The sequence below is a fragment of the Petaurus breviceps genome, unplaced genomic scaffold, assembly GCF_028583685.1.
Source record: "Petaurus breviceps papuanus isolate PSGF00001 unplaced genomic scaffold, PetGlider_PUasm1.0 140, whole genome shotgun sequence".
NCBI lineage: Eukaryota > Metazoa > Chordata > Mammalia > Diprotodontia > Petauridae > Petaurus > Petaurus breviceps.
Window position 1 is genome coordinate 29,411,783 of NW_027185698.1, and position 17,753 is coordinate 29,429,535.

At 37.2% G+C, this 17,753-nt stretch overlaps 1 protein-coding gene across 1 annotated transcript in view; it reads left to right on the forward strand.

Annotated features, from left to right (window-relative positions):
• The window catches only part of RAB28 (RAB28, member RAS oncogene family), a 211,587-nt gene extending 194,165 nt beyond the window's left edge, over nucleotides 1–17,422 (forward strand). Inside the window, exon 7 of the mRNA XM_069069739.1 lies at nucleotides 17,012–17,422. Coding sequence (XP_068925840.1) covers nucleotides 17,012–17,068 — 57 coding nt within the window. The 3' untranslated portion in view covers nucleotides 17,069–17,422. The remainder of the gene's footprint in view (nucleotides 1–17,011) is intronic.
• Nucleotides 17,423–17,753: the final 331 nt, after the last annotated feature.

The following is a 17,753-nucleotide window of genomic DNA, read 5'->3' on the forward strand; positions in this document are numbered from 1 at the left end:
ATCTTAACATCATAACAACACATCCTTTGCTCTTGCTTCTGTCCTCTGAGGCCAAGCAAAACAAGCCCAGTACCTCTTCCACATGACAGCCCTTCACATACTTGAACACAACCATCATGTTTCCCCTGACTCTTCTCTCCTTCAAGGTAAACATGCTCTGTTCAGTCAATAGACCCTCATCAGACATGGGCTCAAGGCCCTTTACCACCCTGGTTGACTTCCTCTGGATGATCACCAACTTATTAATGTCCTTAAACTGTGGTGCCTAAAACTGAACACAATGAACTAGATGTGGTCTGACTTACCTGGATAGATCAGAGAGAAACTATCACTTTCCTATCCCTGGAAGCTCTGCCTCTTTTAGTGAAGTCCAAAGTCACATTAACTCTCCTGTTACCCCATTTCCCTGCTGACTCAGCAAGTGTTCTAGTCTGACAAGATCTTTTTGGATCCTGACCCTGTTATCTCTCCCAGTTTGGTCTCATCTACAAATCTGAAGAGCATGGAATCCATACCTTAATTCAAGTAATTGAGAAAAATATTGAACAGCACAGTGCCAAGCACGAATCTCTGTGGGATGCCACTGTAGACTTCTTGAGAAGTTGACTTTTAACCAGTAATGAATATGCTCTCAACCTACATATTCTTTTTTCCTTAAATTTGTATAGATCATTATATTTTTCACCTTTCTTTTTCTTAGATACTCCACTCATTGGTGTAGATAATTGTCCCTCCTTCCTTTTTTTTAAATTAAAATTTTTCATGTAACAAACATTTACTTTTTCTCCTCACCTTTCCCCCTCCATTATGAAAAAGAAAAGAGAAAATCTTTATTAAAATAAGCATAGCTAAGTAAAAAAATTCCTACATTGGCCATGTCCAAAAATGTATCTCTCATCCTGCATCTAGAGTCCATCATCTTTCTGTCAAGAGATGGGTAGGATACTCTATCACTGGTCCTCTGGAATTATGGACTATCATTACATCATTCATAGACTTTCAAAGTTATTTTACTTTGCATCATTCTTGTTGTTGTATAAGTCATTCTCCTAGCTCTGTTAACATCATTCTGCCTCAGTTCATGCAAGTCTTTCCAAAGTTCTCTAAAACCATTTCTTTCATCATCATTTCTTATTACACAAATATATCATAATTTGTTCAGTTATTTACAACTGATTGGCACCCCTTAGTTTCTAGTTCTTTGCCACAAGAAAATGACTTGCTATAAGTATTGTTGTACGTCCTCATTTCTTCCTTGGTCACACTCTTCTGGAACTTCTCTGACTGGCTTCCCAATTCCCCAGAAAGCCCACTATTAGGATAAACTCATTACCCTGTAAGATCTCATCAGCCTTGGTACTTTGCCTCATCACTACCCTCTGCCTCTGGTTGGAGGGTGGAACCATGAACTACTATCCAATCTATAAATCTATAAGCAGAGGTAAGAATTCTCAAGGCATGTTTTGGAGGGAAGTGTAGGCTACTTTGCCTAGAGAATTGGGGATATATAATTAAGTCAAGACAATAAGCATTCATTAAGCACCAATGTGCTAAATTTAGGGGAGTAGGGAAAGATACATTTGGAAACCTAAATTGGCCATAGATTGTAGAGAACCTTGAATGCCAGGCTAAGAATTTCATTCGATTGGAAACGTATTAAAGATTGTTGAGTAAGACAATTACAGAATCAAAACTACTTATTAGGAAGCTTAACCCGCTAACAATGAGCCAGTTGGATTGGATGAGGAAGAAAATGGAAAGAGGGAAACCGATTATGAGGCTATTTCAATAACCTTAGCAGAAAGGTAGGAGCAAGAGGAATAGAAAAGAATCAGATTCAAGAGTCACTTAAAACTGAAATAAATAAGACTTTAATACAGGTAGGATATGCAGGAAATGTGAATAAATAAAAATGACTTTAAGATTTAAAACCTGGGTTCAATAGTCAATAAACATTAATTAAGGGCCTACTCTGGATTGAGCACTGTGTTAAGCATTGTAGTTGCAAAGAAAGGCATTAACAGTCCCTTTCCTCAAGCTCTCAGTCTAATGGGAAAAGACAACACATAAAAAGAAGCTGAAAAGTATTGGTGGGGGGGGGGTGAGGATATCTGGCTTGGTGGGAATGGTGAAGTTCTACAACTAGAGTGCAAAATTATTTCAGGATGTATGGGTTTCATAGTTGATTTCATTTTACAAAATGGAGAGATTCTGGAGATCAAGAAGTTCAGAGAAGCAACCAAGAGGGAAATGATGACATTAATTCCCTGGCTACCCTCCTTAAATGGTGAACCACCTAGAAGAAGCTTTCCAATGTCTACCTTTCACCCTCTCCAATCAGAGGGAAGGAGAGACTCCAGGCGTAGGAAATGCTCAAGAGCAGTGAACTTCAGAGTTTATTTCATTCCATAGAATGATTAGATTCTGGAGATCAAGAAATCTAGGAAAGCAGCCTGGGTGGAAAATGATGGGTTACTAGGAGAATTATAATGCTGATCTGGAAAAGAACCTAGTGAGTTTGATTTTTTAACAGATAGAGTTTGAAGGGCTGGTGGGACATCCAAGAAGAAACGTCTAGTAGCCAAGTGTATTGAGAGAGAGTGCACTATATATACCTATGTGTGTGTATGTGAATGTGTGTATATGTATATACATATACACACACTCACATGCACACACATACATACATACACATAATGATGTCATTTTGGTCCTCTTTGAGAATGCAAGACAGCAACCAACCAACCAGTCTAACAGTCTAACAGTCTGACACATTGCCCTATATCAGCATGCCTACATAATTTAATTCTAACAGAATAGAAGTTCGTTGAGGGCTTTTCCTCTTCTGTGTGGTAAATAGCAATGGCTGGATAATGGGTGCTAGTTGTGAGGACCCATTATTGTGAGGATCATGGCATCTGACAGCACTATCCCCTTGAAAAGCAGAAGAGAAGATGGCTTAGGCGTTTTAGTCCATAATCCATGCTTATAGAGCAGGTGCTGAGCACAGCAAACTTCTCTCAGTGATTGAATAGAGGTCTAGACATATTCTTATGTTTCTGTTTATCTGTGGTTACTTTTGAATTCATTTTCAAACTACTCTTCACCACAAGTTCCACAGATAAACACACACACACACGTGCGCGCGCGCACACACATACACACACACACCCCTATTGATTCTGGATTCTAAGTTTTGCGTTGGATCTGATTTGCCCCTCCAAGCTCCTACCTTCTTTGTGTGGTAATTCTAATATTCAAGTGCCTAATTTAAAGCAGTAGAAAAAGCATTGGATTTGGAGACTGAATACATGGCTTTGAATCCTGCCTTTGCTATCTACTACCTGTGTGACCACAGACAAGTAAGACACAAGTAAGTCACTGTCGGGACTTCAGTTTTCTTATCTTCAAAATAGATGAGATGATTGCTAAGGTTCCTTATGGATTTCAGTTTTGCACATTATTACTCAACTTTTGATTCTGAAACATCAACTTTCTTTTTCCTACCCCCCATCCCCAAATCCCTTTCAATAAATTGCAGCTAACTCTTATCCATGGGCTCTGGCTTCAACCTTTGCCTGTCCTAGACTGGTTCATTGTGCTTGACGGAAGGGAGGGAACTCAGTAGTTGTCCCTTTGGATTAGCAAGGTCATCTCTTCCTTGTTCCCCTCAATCCTTGTACTTTTGCTGTCTATCTTTCCTACCCACCACGTAGGTGGGAATTTATTCATAATAGACACATTTTTATTATAATAACAGAACCACTTTCTGCAGAAAAGAACATGGCAATTTTGTTAATGAATATCATATGTGTGAGTCTGGGGTGAATGGGAACTTCTGGGTCTGGTTTGGCCCTGGTTCAAAGCCTTCCGGGAAAATAGAATCTTGCGTGGCCACACCCTCTAGTTCCCATTTACCTCTGTCAGGTCCATCTGTTTTGCATTAGAGACAGAATAGCAACACACTCTTTGTGCACATTAATAAATATAAAATGTTCAATAAAACAGTTATTAAGTGATATTCAAGAACACTTACATTTTCATTTAGAAACACATTTACATCAATTCACTCATTATCCCATGACTGACATAGTCACTAGGGCATCATCTCTCCGGGTGCTGAGAAGATCACCTTTGACTCTCTGACCTTTGGCAGGCACAGCATGCCCTTGCCTAGGCCTCTCCCCTTGCTCATTGTCTCTCATGGGATGTTGTCTTGTGCCAGAGAGAATTCAAACTAAGAAAGAAAGACTGGGTCCTTTTGAATTCCCTCCTATTTCTTGTTACACAACTGTAACCCGTGGAAGAGGCAGTATGGTTAGCAGACCTGGACCAATTACAGAATATTGACACATATTCCAAAGTATCTTCAGGACACTTCCATTACCAGTCATCATAACTCTCTTAGAAGCATGTCCTGCATCAATGGCACTCTGTACATGTTTGTAGGGTCTGGGCTTATTGTTTGATCTCCCATAATACCAGTTTCTTCCATTGTTCCTCATGTGGCATGATTTAAGGCTGAATCCTGAACACTTTCTGTCTAGATTATTAGCGTCCTTCCTAAAATGTTCAGAATTGAACACAATCAGTCAATCAATCAATAGACATTTATTTATTCATGTCTCTACTCTGTCAGGCACTGGGGATGCAAAAGTAAAATGGAAGTCTCTACCTTAAAGTATATTGTTAGGATTGGCAAAACCCAGAATGAACTGAGGCTGGTCATGAAAGCTAGGGTTTTCATGACCTCAAAAGAGGATTGGTTTTGTATTCTTTCTTCTTAGGAAGATCACTTTTAAAAAGTAATTTGTTTTAAAATTAAATATGCAATAAGAAAAAAAGAAACATTATAAATTGTAAACTTAAATAGTAAAATTTTAATACAAAATAAGAAAAGAAAAAAACCATTGCCTTGTGTACAACAGGATGTAAGAGAAGATTCAAAGTATACAGTAATAAATTTCCATTTCAAGAAAACTTAAATAATAAATACTAAATACTTAGCTGTCCATCCTTTCTTTGCTTCTTTGTAAGTTTTCTTTTGTTCTCTGCTGTGTACTTTTTATTTTGTTCTTCTTTCCTCACTTCCTCCCCACTGTCCCCCAAAAAGGCTACAATTAAGGATGGATATATATGTATATATATAAGTATGTGTGTATGTGTATATATATACATACATATACACATACATACACATACATATACTTAGATATCTATATATAATCATACTCATATACAGACATATACATTCATATGCATCTATGTAATATCATACTATGCTTGTTTGTCCTCTGTTTCTCTGAGGTAGGATAACATCTTCCTTCATATGTCTGTTTTTCTAAGTCCACCAAATCCTCATTTCCTACACCACAGCAATATACCAACCTTATACTGTCTAGTTATTTTAAATAGTCTAAAACAATATTGTCTAAAACAATGGCTGACATATAGTATAGTTTCTCTGTTTTTTTCCTTGCATCAAATCTATTTGAGCTTTAATTTTGAGAAAATGATTACTACCTTTATTTTTTCCCCTAATAAATTCTATTCCTGATCTATATTTTATATTTTTGTGTATCTCCTATTTCCTATCCCACCTGACTCTTCTACTTTATTTCTACCTGCTACCTTGCCCTCCTATTACTTGACCTATCCCCCTCACCAAAGATCCCTCCCTTATCCTTTCTCAGCTCTCCATCCCCTTAGCCTTTTATTTCTTTTTGAACACAGAAGAGTTTTATGACTATATATAGGTATGTATATAAGTATGTATGTCTATATGTATTGTTTCTCTTAAAACCATTCCTAAGAGTAGGGTTTCAGAACTATCAGCCCTCCTCCCCCATCTAATTCCACTGTGTCTGTTCTTCCTCTCACACCTCATTTGTATGTGATATTTACTCTTTTTACCTTTTCTAGATGGTTTACTTTTTAGTATCACATCATCTCAGCTCTACCTCAATCTTTCTTTTGAACTACCCAATTAGTAACAACAATCTTAGATATACAATTTACATTTCCTCATCTAAAATACAAATAGTATATTCTTATTGAGTCCCTTGTAATTAGTCTTTGATGTTTACCTTATATTTCTCTTGGATTTTGTATGTCAAATTTTCTATTTATTTTAGAACTTTTTGCAACAAAATCTTGAAAGTCTGGCAATTCATTGAATATCCATTTTGTTTTCCATTCAGGATTATGCTTAACTTTTCCAGGTATGATATTTTCGGCTATAATCCCTATTCTTTTGCTCTTTAATATATAGTGTTCCAAGACCTGCAATCTTTTAATGTGACTGCTGCTAGGTCTTGTGTGATTCTAATTGTGGTTCTGCCATGTTTGAATTTTTTCCTTATTGCTGGTAATCTTTTCTCCTCGAACTGGGGGTTTAGGAATCTAGTTATGATATTCCTCTAGGTTTTCCTAGTAGGATATTTTTCAGGTGGTGATCAGTGCATTTTTTTCTACTTCTACTTTTCCCTCTTTTTCTTTAGGACAATTTTCTTTAGTTATTTCTTATATTATTGCATCAAAATTCTTTTTTTGATGAAAGCTTTCAGGTAGTCTGATATTCTTATGTTTACTCTCTTGATCTGTTCTCCAGATCAGTTGTTTTTCTTATGAGATGTTTCACTTTCTTTCTTTTATTTTTTTGGTCACCATGCCCTTCTTTTCTTTTTTTTTTGGAGGGAAATTTGGGTTAAGTGACTTCCCCAAGGTCACACAGCTAGTTTTTTGTGTTAAGTGTCTGAGGCCAGATTTGAACTCAGGTCCTCCCGACTCCAGGGCCAGTTCTATTCACTGTGCCACCTAGTCACACCATTTTACTTTCTTTCAAGGAGTAATTTTCTTCCTTAAGATTCTGGATCTCCTTTTCTAGTTGGTTGACTTTCTTTTCATAATCTTGTTTTTCTTGGATTGTTCTTATTTTTCAAAAAAAATTTCTCAATCTCATTTGATTTTTAAAGTCTTTTTAAAGTTCTGCTATGAATCCTTTTTAGGTGGGTGACCATTTGATACTACTGTTTGGAGTAGGAGAGGCTTTTCTTGTTTCAATATCCTCCTCTGAAAAAGAACCCTGTTCTTATCTACTCACATAATAACTTTTTATGGTTGGGTTCTTTCTCCTTTGCCTCCTCATTAAAAAAAAAAATTATAACAGGTTGTAATTGTAAATAACTCTAGTCCTGGGGTATAGAGTATGGTGCCTCTGGCCTCAGGGACTTCTTTAGTTCTCCTCTCTGGTCTAGAACTAAAACCAAGAACTCTGCCCTCCTGTAAGTATGGACAGCCAGCAGTGTCCTGCCCCACTGCTTCTGCACTCACTGGGCATATGCTGGTTCCTTCTTGCCCAGGGCCTCATCTCAGCAGCACAGCTGAGTCTGGCATTCCTTGTTAGCAGAAATTCCCTCAATCTTCTCCTACTCAGATGCCCAGTTCCCCACACTGTCCCACACTGTCTGGGAGATGAAAATTTGTGTGTCTGGGCCTGAGACTACATCCCAACCCAGCTAGCCCCAGGGTTCCCTGCTTGCTGTTTCAGCAGAACTAGCCTGGAAATGTTTACACTTCACAGAGACCAAACCTCAGATCTTCTCTGGTTGTCCCAGGAAGACCACTGTTCTGCCCCAACTCTTGTTTATTTTTACTGCTCTATGTTTGCCCTGAGGCGCTATTTGTCTTATTTGTGTGGAGGAAATCTGGAGAGCTTGGAATTTTCTGACCTACTTCACAATGTTCCCAGAATCCTCTATGGTTTTATTTTCTTGAAGCAGTTCAGCTGTATTGGTGGAAAGACCAAGATCATGGAAAGAATAGAACTGCTCAGGGTAGATAAGATAATGATAATCAACAACAAAAGAAAACAGAGCTCCCCATCTTATTTTGTTTCTTGTCTTCCCTCCCCAAGGAGAGTGATCTTTGAACTTGAAAATACAGAATGGTTAATAGGGTTAGCAGCTAATCCAAGTAAGGAACTAGTAAAAAGCTACTCTTGATGAGATCAAGTTACCTGGCTCAGATATCCCACATCCTCAGTCAAGTTGAGCCAAGTCATATCAACTCAATAAACACAGCACCTACTGTGTGCCGGGCACTGAGATAAATGATAGGGACACAGAGAAAGGCAAAACCCAACCATCAGCTCTCAAGGCACATGGTGGAGGTTTGATAAATGCTTGCTGTTTGGTTAAGACTGCTGAGTCCCTGTCAGTGATCTTTGAAAGATTATGAAGAACAGCGAGAGTGTCACGGGATTGAAAAGGACAACTGTTTTCATGATTTGGAAAAAAAAATAAACAGCAAGAACAGAATGAAAGGCCAGTGACCTTGACTTCAAGGCTAGAACATATTATGATCCTGAACAACACGAAAAGGAAATGCTTATCCCTAAGAAGCAGCATGGCTACAATAAGAAAAGGTCATGCCAGACTAATATAATTTCCTTTTATTAAGCCAGAATTTGATCCTCTCTACAATTTACCTCCATCCTGCCCCACTTATTTTTTTAAATTAAAAAAAAATTTGCTTTTTGGAGGGGGGAAGACAGGGCAATTGGGGTTAAGTGATTTGCCCAAGGTCACATGTCTAGTTTCTTTTGTTGTTGTTGTTAAGTGTCTGAGGTCAGATTTGAACTCCTGACTCCATGGCTGGTGCTCTATTCACCGCACCACCTAGCCGCCCCCATCTTGCCCCACTTCTACCCATAATAAAAAATATTTCCATTTAGAGCATCACAGAAGAAATTCCCTCCCTTACATGATAACTCTTCAGATTCTTGAAAACAGTGGTCCTCGTGTGATCTCTTGCTATCCTGTCCACTTTCTTCTGGACACACTCTTCAGGAAAGAGGTATGACTAGACAGCCTCTAAGCTCCCTTCCAATTCTCAGACTTTATGACAAAACTCCAGATGTGCTTTGACAAGAAGAGAGAATATTGAGATTATTATCTCTTTCAATGCAGCATAAGAGTTCATTATCTTTTCTTTCCAGCAGCTGTATCACACTGCTGGCTCCTAATAAGCTTAAACATAATTCTTCCATGTCATCAAGGTACACTTATAACACAGAGCTGAGAACATAACTATGTACTTTAATAAATGTTATTAATTCTATTAATACATTATAATTCAATTCTACATAGTAATTTACTAAATACCTGCTATATTCAAGATGTGCTAACTCTGAAAAGGATAAAACAGTGAATAAGATGTAGTCCTTATTCTAGGTAATCTTTAGTTCCAAATGGGAGATAATATAATGACAAAATACATGAAAAAGGAGAGGTGAGGAAAGAGAAAGATACTTAAGGTACAGAAAACCCAAGAGTAAAGACTGGATAGAGGACTTTGCAAATTTCCTCCTTCCAGAGAGAGATGGAGAATTGTGGATAGAGGGACAGTCTTGGAGTCAGGATGACCTATATAACTCTTACCTTCTGACATATTCAGGAATTTCAGAAGCCATCTAGCCAAGCCCCCTCATTTTATAGAGGAGGAAACTGAGTCTAAGTAATTTGCCCAAAGTCATAAAGGTAGTAAGTATCAGAAGTGAGATTTGAGCACAGCATCACAGTATTCTGCCCATTCTACCATGCTGCTGAATCTTCAGGTCCTAGCATGTGGCAGGTACTTTAAAAATGCTAGTAGAATTCAATAGAACGGGTAGGGTGACGATGAGGAAGAATAAACTCTGACAATGGTTATTAGCTGGCATCAATTTGACCATTTCCATTTTTATTCTGGGAAGAAGTAGGTTGAAGGGAGTGGTGATGAAGTAATAATAATTTAAATAATAGTTAACATTTATATAGTACTTTCTATGTGTCAGGATCCTCACTACTACCCTGGGAGATAGGTGCTATTATTATCTGCATTTAATGTATACAGAAACTGAGCAAAACACATGTTATATTGTCCAGGGTCACACAGCTGCTAAGTGACTGAAGGAGAATTTGAATTCAGGTTTTCCTGACTCTAAGCCCTATTCATTGTGCTACCTTTCTCCCTCCTTGGGGATCTCCTACCACTTTGAGCACCTCTTATGCATTTGCTATAATCCATTTTGTCTATTATAATTATCTTTGTACATATCTCATCTCCTGTAGGACATTGTTTGCTTTTTGAGGGGAGGTTTGGCCTTTCCTAGATCTAAAAATCAAACACAAAGTACTTGAATTATTACTTTTATTATTACTTTTTAAGGAAGCAGCTCATCATGGTGGAAAGAGTAGAGAACTGACAAAATGGATAAATGATTAAAACATAAAGGGTGATATCATAAGTAAATTAGGGGAGCATGGGAAAATTTATCTATCATGTCTATGGATAAGGGAAATTTTTGTGACCAAACAAGAGATAGAGAGGATCATGGGAAGTAAAATGGATAATTTTGCTTACATGAAATTAAAAAAAGGTTTTGAACAAACAAAATTAAGATAGCTAAAATTAGAAGGAAAACAGGAAACAGAAATATTTTTTGCCTAATTATTCTCTGATAAAGGTCTCATTTCTCAAATGTATAGGGAACTGAGCCAAATTTATAAAAAATAAGAGCCATTCCCCAATTAGTAAATGGTTAAAAAATATGAACAGAATGTTTTCAGAAAAAGAAATCAAAGCTATTAATAATCATGTGAAAAAATGCTTTAAATCAATATTGATTAGATGAATGAAAATTAAAACAACTCAGAGATGCCATCTCACAGTTATCAGATTGGCTAACATGACAGAAAAAGAAAATGACAAATGTTGCAGGGGATGTGGAAAAATTGAGACACTATTGTACTGTTGGTGGAGTTGTGAACTAGCGAACCATTCTGGAGAACAATTTAGAACTATGCCCAAAGGACTACAAAACTATGCACACTCTTTAATCCAGCAATACCTCTACTAGATCTGTATCCCAAAGAGATCAAAGAAATGGGAAAAAACCTATTTGTATAAAAATATTTATAGCAGCTCTTTTTGTGGTGACAAGGAATTGGAAATTGAGGGGAAGACCCTCAATTTTGGAATAGCTGAACAAAATTATGGTATGTGATTGTAATGAAACACTTTGCACTATAAAAAATAATGACCAAAATGGTTTAAAAAAAACCCAGTAAGGCTTAAATGAACAGATGCAAAGTAAAGTGAACAGAATCAGGAGAACATTCTATACAGTAACCGCAATCTTAAAAGGATGACCAACTGTCAGAGACTTAGATATTCTGATCAAGACAGTGATCCAAGAAAATTCCAAAGGACCCAAGGTGAAAAATGCCATTCCCCTCCAGAGAGAGGGAGAGAGAGCTGATAAACTCTGAGTGCAGATTGAAGCATACTTTTAAAACTTTCTTTAATTTTCTCTCTCTGTGTTTTCTTTTGCAACATGTCTAATATGGAAATGTTTTGCATGACTTAACTTATATAATCATATTGCTTGCTTTTGGAATGGATGGGGGAAGGGCAGGAGGGAAGGAGAAAATTTGGAATTCAAAATTTTTAGAAAAAGAATGTTGGTTTTTTTTTACATTTAATTGGAAAATATTTAACAGAATAAATAAAAAAATATATTTTTAAAAAGACTTACAGAGCTGAGTCAGAAGGATTTGGGTTCAAATCCTAACATTGATATTTATTTGAGGATAAGCCTTGAAGACCCAGTCTCTTAAGAGCCTCTGTTTCCACATCTATAAAGTGGGGGTAATAACGTCTAATAGAACTGTATGAGCAAAGTCCTTTGAAAATTGTAAAGGACTATAGAAATAAATGTTTTTACTTTATTCTCAAGTGAATTTGCCTTTTGATCCTTAGCTCTGTTTGTTAGCTCTCTTTTCCCCTGCTAAATGAATTTTAGCCATCTCTGATCAGGAGGGAAAGAGATTTTAAAGACACACAGAGACTATTCCAGTCCCTTATGGTGAAGTCCCACCCACAGGCTGCCATCTATTTTGTCTATGTTCTGAAGACCAGCTTTAATTGACTGAAATGGACTTGGTATAAGCCAAGTTGCCAAACTGCCAGTGCTAAATGGACCAGGAATGTTTTTCTTGAAACTGTAGGCCTTTCAATGTTACAGTTGAACTGATTTGCTTAAAAAACAAAACCAAGCCCAGTGCACGTTTGCAGCTGATCTGAAGGCTCTAAACGAGTCTCCCAATGTTCTGGCTTCCTTTCCTGAGTTCTCCTGGGTGAGGGTCAGCCAACCCTCAGCACAGCAGAAAAGGAGGGAAGTGGGGGCTGCTGTCCAGGTAGAGAGGTTGTCCGGCAGTACAGGCCGGCTGAGATTAACCATCGCCTGAGGAAAGCAATTACATTTGTAAAGTCAAGATCTGCCAGTCTCGACTGCTCCCCGCAGGCTATGTCAAAACACGTTATCCATATCCTGCTTCTTTTCAGGTTTTAAAAACATACACTGAACTTATGTTTAAAATACCAAGAAGGGGTGTAATGTGCTTACCAAATCCCATCTAATTTACTTGAATATTAACTCTGCTCTCTTTAGAAGATTCTGAAGTGGCATCTCTTCACTGAGAGGTCATGAAGTGAGTGAAATTCTTAGTCTCCATTCCAGGCCAGTTGGCATTTGCTTTAGAGTTTAAAAAGACCTTGTTTTTCATATACATTTTACAATATAATGCAGTACAGTACAAGCAACACAACGTGACAAAGTTATTTGTACCCTACTGTGTGCTTCTGAGAGAGATAGGGAATTTATTTATGAAAAGTATATTCTGTTCTAATGGGATAATGACATATAATGATGATATAAAACCAATGTAGCTAACATTCATTCATTCAAAATATTTATTTGTTTATTAAATGCCTCCAGTGTGCCAGCACTGTGATAAGTGCTTGGGATACTAAGACAAATGGGAGAAAACAACAGGTAAGTAAAAAACAAATATATATATATATATATGTATATATATGTGTGTGTGTGTATGTATGTATATATTATATATGTATGTGTATGTATACACACATTTTATATGAACACACATATATGTGTATATATATATATGTTACAAAGTAGTTTTGGGAAAGCGCACTAGCAACTTGGGGCTTCTTCCTGTAGGAGCCAGCCTCTGAGCTGAACCTTTAAGAAAGGTAGGGATTCTCTAGGGAGGAAGGAGGGTGTCCATTCTAGGTAATTGCGACAGCTTTTTGCAAAGGTACAAAGATTGTATATGAAATATTGTATATAAGGAACATAAGCAGGTCAGTTTGATTGGAAGGTAGAGAACTTGAAGGAGACTAGTGGGTAAAAACCTGGAAAGGTAAGCAGGAGTCAACTTGTGAAGGACTTTGAAGGCTAAATAGATGAGTGTGGACAAGAGGGAGTAATGGGAGCTTATTGAGCAGGGGAGTGATGGGATCAGAATTGTACTCTGGGAACATCAACTTGGTAGCTGAGTAGAGAATGAATTGGAGAAGGGAGAGCCTGGAGACTGGGAGGGCAATTATGGGACTATCACAGTAGTCTAGGTGAGAGATGATAAGGGCTTGAAATTAGGGAGTTGTTGTCAAGGTTCCCTCTACAATAATACCTGATTGTCTAGAAGGGGTAAGGAAGAACGAGTCAAGGATGAGGATGATTCCTAGGATATGTACCTGGGGACTTGGAAGTATAGTGATGCTTTCAACAGCAATAGGCAATTTCAGAAATATCAAGGGTTTGGGCATAAAGAATCCCATTTTGAATATGTTGAACTTGAGCTGCTTATGGCAATGTAGTGTAATGGGAAGACTAATGGACTAAATGGAGACTAATAATAATAATTAATAAAAAATAATAAAATAATTAATAATAATAATAATAATAAAGACTAATGGAGGCAAGAAGATCCAAATTCCACCTTTATGGTTTTTGATCTGTGAAAAAGTGGAATGATATTAGTACCTACTTTATTAACTTGTTATGAGAATCAAATAAAATAATATACATAAAATATTTAGCAAACCTTAAATAAATGTATAAATATAAACTATAACGACCATCACCATTATCATTATTTTTGTCATCATTATTGGGCATCCAATTGGAAACTTAGTTATGTGGGACTAGAAATCAAGAGAGAGATTAGGTTTAAATACATGGAACTTGGAGTCATCTGCATAGAGATGATATTTGAACCCATAAAATCTGACAAATTATCTAAATAATTATTATAATACAAAATAATATAGATAAGAAAAAATGACATGCTGGTAAATGTTTAACAGGTTCTCTGGGGGAAAATGTACACATGACATACTTTAAAGTTTAAAATTATTAACATTTTTCTAGGGTATTATTAATATTTTCTCAATCACTTTTTTAAGACTAGACAATCAACAAAACAATCAGTCAAACCCTGATTAATTTATTAATTATCATTTGCTGATTTCCCAGGTATAAATGTTTACACTGAAAATTTAACAATCAGCTTTTCTGAGCTTGTTCAAGTTGGCTCCAGTGCACTCCTGATTACTAACTTTGCTACTTTTGGGGTCTAAAGAGAGGCTTCTGGAAAAGGTGGCATTGGAGTTAGGCTTTAAAGGAGAAACATAAAGGTTGTTTCACCAGCTATATAATTTCAGGCCAATCACTTTACCCTTCTGGGCCTCAGTTTCCTCCTCAGTAAAATGAAGGTGTTATGCTACATAACCTCTGAGTTCCCTTTCAGCCCTAATATTCTTTTTTTTTTAATTTAATTAATTTTTTGTGACGTTTTAAGTTCCAAGCTCTCTCTCCATCTCCCTCCCCAACCCACACTAAAGAAGGCCACCATTTGACACACATATAAATATGTAAAACTGTACAAGAGTTCTTCTATTTATCGGTTCTTTCTCTGGAGGTGGATAATGTCTTCCTTCATGGGTCCTTTGTAGTTGACTTAAATATTTATAATACTCAGAATAGCTTAGTAATTCAGTTTTTCTTTGAACAATATTGCTGTTACTATATCCAATATTCTCTTACTTCTATTCATTTCACTCTTCATTATTTTATGCAAATCTTCCCATGTTTTTCTAAAACCAACCTGCTCATTATTTCTTATAGCACAGTAGCATTCCATCACAATCATATACCACAACTTGTTTAGCCATTCTCCAATTGATGGATATTCCCTCAATTTCCAGTTTTTTTTTCTACCACCACAAAGATAGCTGCTATAAATATTTTAGAACATAGAGGCTCTTTTCCTTTTTCCCTGATAATCTTGAGAAATAGACCTAACAGTGTTATCACTGGGTCAAAAGGTATATACAATTTTATAACTTTTGGGGGCATATTTCCAGATTACTCTCCAAAATAGTTGGATTAGTTCACAGTTCCACCATTAGTATATTAGTGTCCCAATTTTTCCACATCTTCTCCAACATTCGTCATTTCCCCCTTCTATCATTTTAGCCAATCTGATCGGTGTGAGATTATATCTCAAAGTTGCTTTAATTTTCATTTATCTAATTAATAATAATTTAGAGTAATCCCTAACATTCCGTAGTTATATGGCTCCCACTTGCTTAGAACCATGTCCCAGCCTACTCAGAATTTTGACAACCATGTACAGTAGAAAGAGCCTGAAGTCACAAAAGTTGACAAGTATGAGAGCTGAGATCCCCTCCCAGGTCTTCTGACTCATCGTCCATCCTTCTTTCCACTGCCTCCCACACGTGTGGAAACCAAGGCCCAGGAGATGAAATGACTTGCCCCTGAACTCAACTAGGAAGGGACGGAGCCAAGAGAAATTGAGTTGCCATCCTAATTCTGTAATGAAGTCAACTTTACTGAAGTTCCTTGGACCCCACATCACAGGACTATTGTGAAGGAAGTGCTTTGTTAAGTGGCAAAAGCTGTATAGTAGCAATCTATTGTTATTATTATTATTATGTCCCCATCTTTAAAGTGGGAATAGTAAGAGTTGTTCTTACCTTTTTCATAGGGTTGTTGTGAGGTTCAAATGAAATATAAAAGGTTATGTAAAAAGGTTTTAGAAACTATAAAATGATAATGGCAGTTTTATGGATGTAAATGAGAGAACTAAAGAGAGGATATATTTGAATATTTACATCTGGGAAGTATGTGTACATGCATGTGTTTGTACATGTGTGTAACTGAACTTTGTATTAAAATCATATGAACAAAAAAAGTTCAAACATAAGCCAGTTGGCCCCTTGGTGTGGTGGTTGGAGAAGGGCTTCATGCTTCAGGGAGGTGCTGTAGGCTATGTGACCTCTCAGGTTTATTCCAATGATAAGAATATGTGATTCTATGGTTATGTTCCTCATGGATTTCCAAAGTAGACAAACTCAAATCCAAAGAGCAGCAGCTTTCATCTTGCCAAGACTCCCTATGGGGCACCTTACCTGGGAAATATCTAACGCCTCAACCTTCATTAAAATTAAACTTCAAAACCAGACTCTTTTCTGAAAATTTTACCCGTATTTCCCCACAAATCTCCAAAAAAAGGATCTGTCCAACATGAGGGAATCCTCCCTGGTTCTCTTTATTTTTCAGGCACACCATTCATCTGTCATCCCTTATTCTTGACCCACCTATTATTTCTGGTCACAAATGTTCTTGATGATATCTTGAATGCCTTTTCTCAGCATCAGTCATCCTTGCTAACAGGCTGCGGGCTCCTTAATCCCATCATGAGTCTTTATGTGACTTTCAAGTTTTGAGTCTTCCCAGATTGTGGTTTTCTTGATTCCCAGTCACATATACCTGATACAACAGTATATGCATTATGGAAGTCTTTCTGCTCTATTTTTCCAGAGAAGGTGATGGGTGGGGAATGTTCTTTTGATAAACTGATTCACAAAAGGATGTGATTTCAGGCATAGATGCAAGGTTAGTAGGGGAGAGTTTGTTTCCAGGAGATCTTTCCCCTGGCTTTTACATTCAATTGATGGAGGTGGCTGTGAAGGCCATCTATGCTGAAGATTATCTGTGGGACTGCATATTTTCATAGCACTGTAGTTAAAGAAGGAGACCTTATGGATCATTTATCTGGTCTTATATCTTATTTTACAGATGAGGTCCAGAAGAAGGAAAGGAAGTGTTGAAGGTCACCATCACCATTTCCACTGAGTTCAGAGCAATGACAAGAATCCTGCTCTTATAAGTTGGTAGACCTGAATTTGAGTTGTAGCTATTCATTAAGCTCTTGTGTGAGCTTGGGTAAATCATTTTGTCTAACTATACTTTAGTTTCTTCATCTGTAAAATGGGGACAACAACATATGACTCACATAATCTCACAGGGTTGCCATTAGGATCAGATGAGATCATGGATGTGAAAGGGGTGAGAAAATAATAACACATTTATAAAACACTTTCATGGACTGCAAAATGCGCTCCTCACAACTACCTTGTGAGACAGGTAGGGTTGACATTCCTGTTGCATTTTATGAGTATTTAAAATATATTTTTTTAAAAGGGTAAATTGTTTCTCAGCTCTTGAAATTTGGGGTGTGACATTAGTTCAGAAGTGAGCAGGCTCAGTTTTCTCCAGCTCTTCCTGGTGTCCCAGTTGAGAGTGGAGAGAGGTTACAGACCATTCTCGGGTGTGTACAATGCGTGCTCTGTTTCTGCCTGTTGGACAAGGCTGGAGTAAAAGAGAGGGTCTGCTTTTTCTTTGCAAGGACTTGGGCCTTCAAGGTTTTGGCCTGAGTGCCAACAATAACTCATCAGGAACTCTTTACAACTAAGCAATACAAAACCTGTTAGGCTGCAGATCAGCTTCAAGACAGCACTTGAGGAGGAAATAGGGAAAG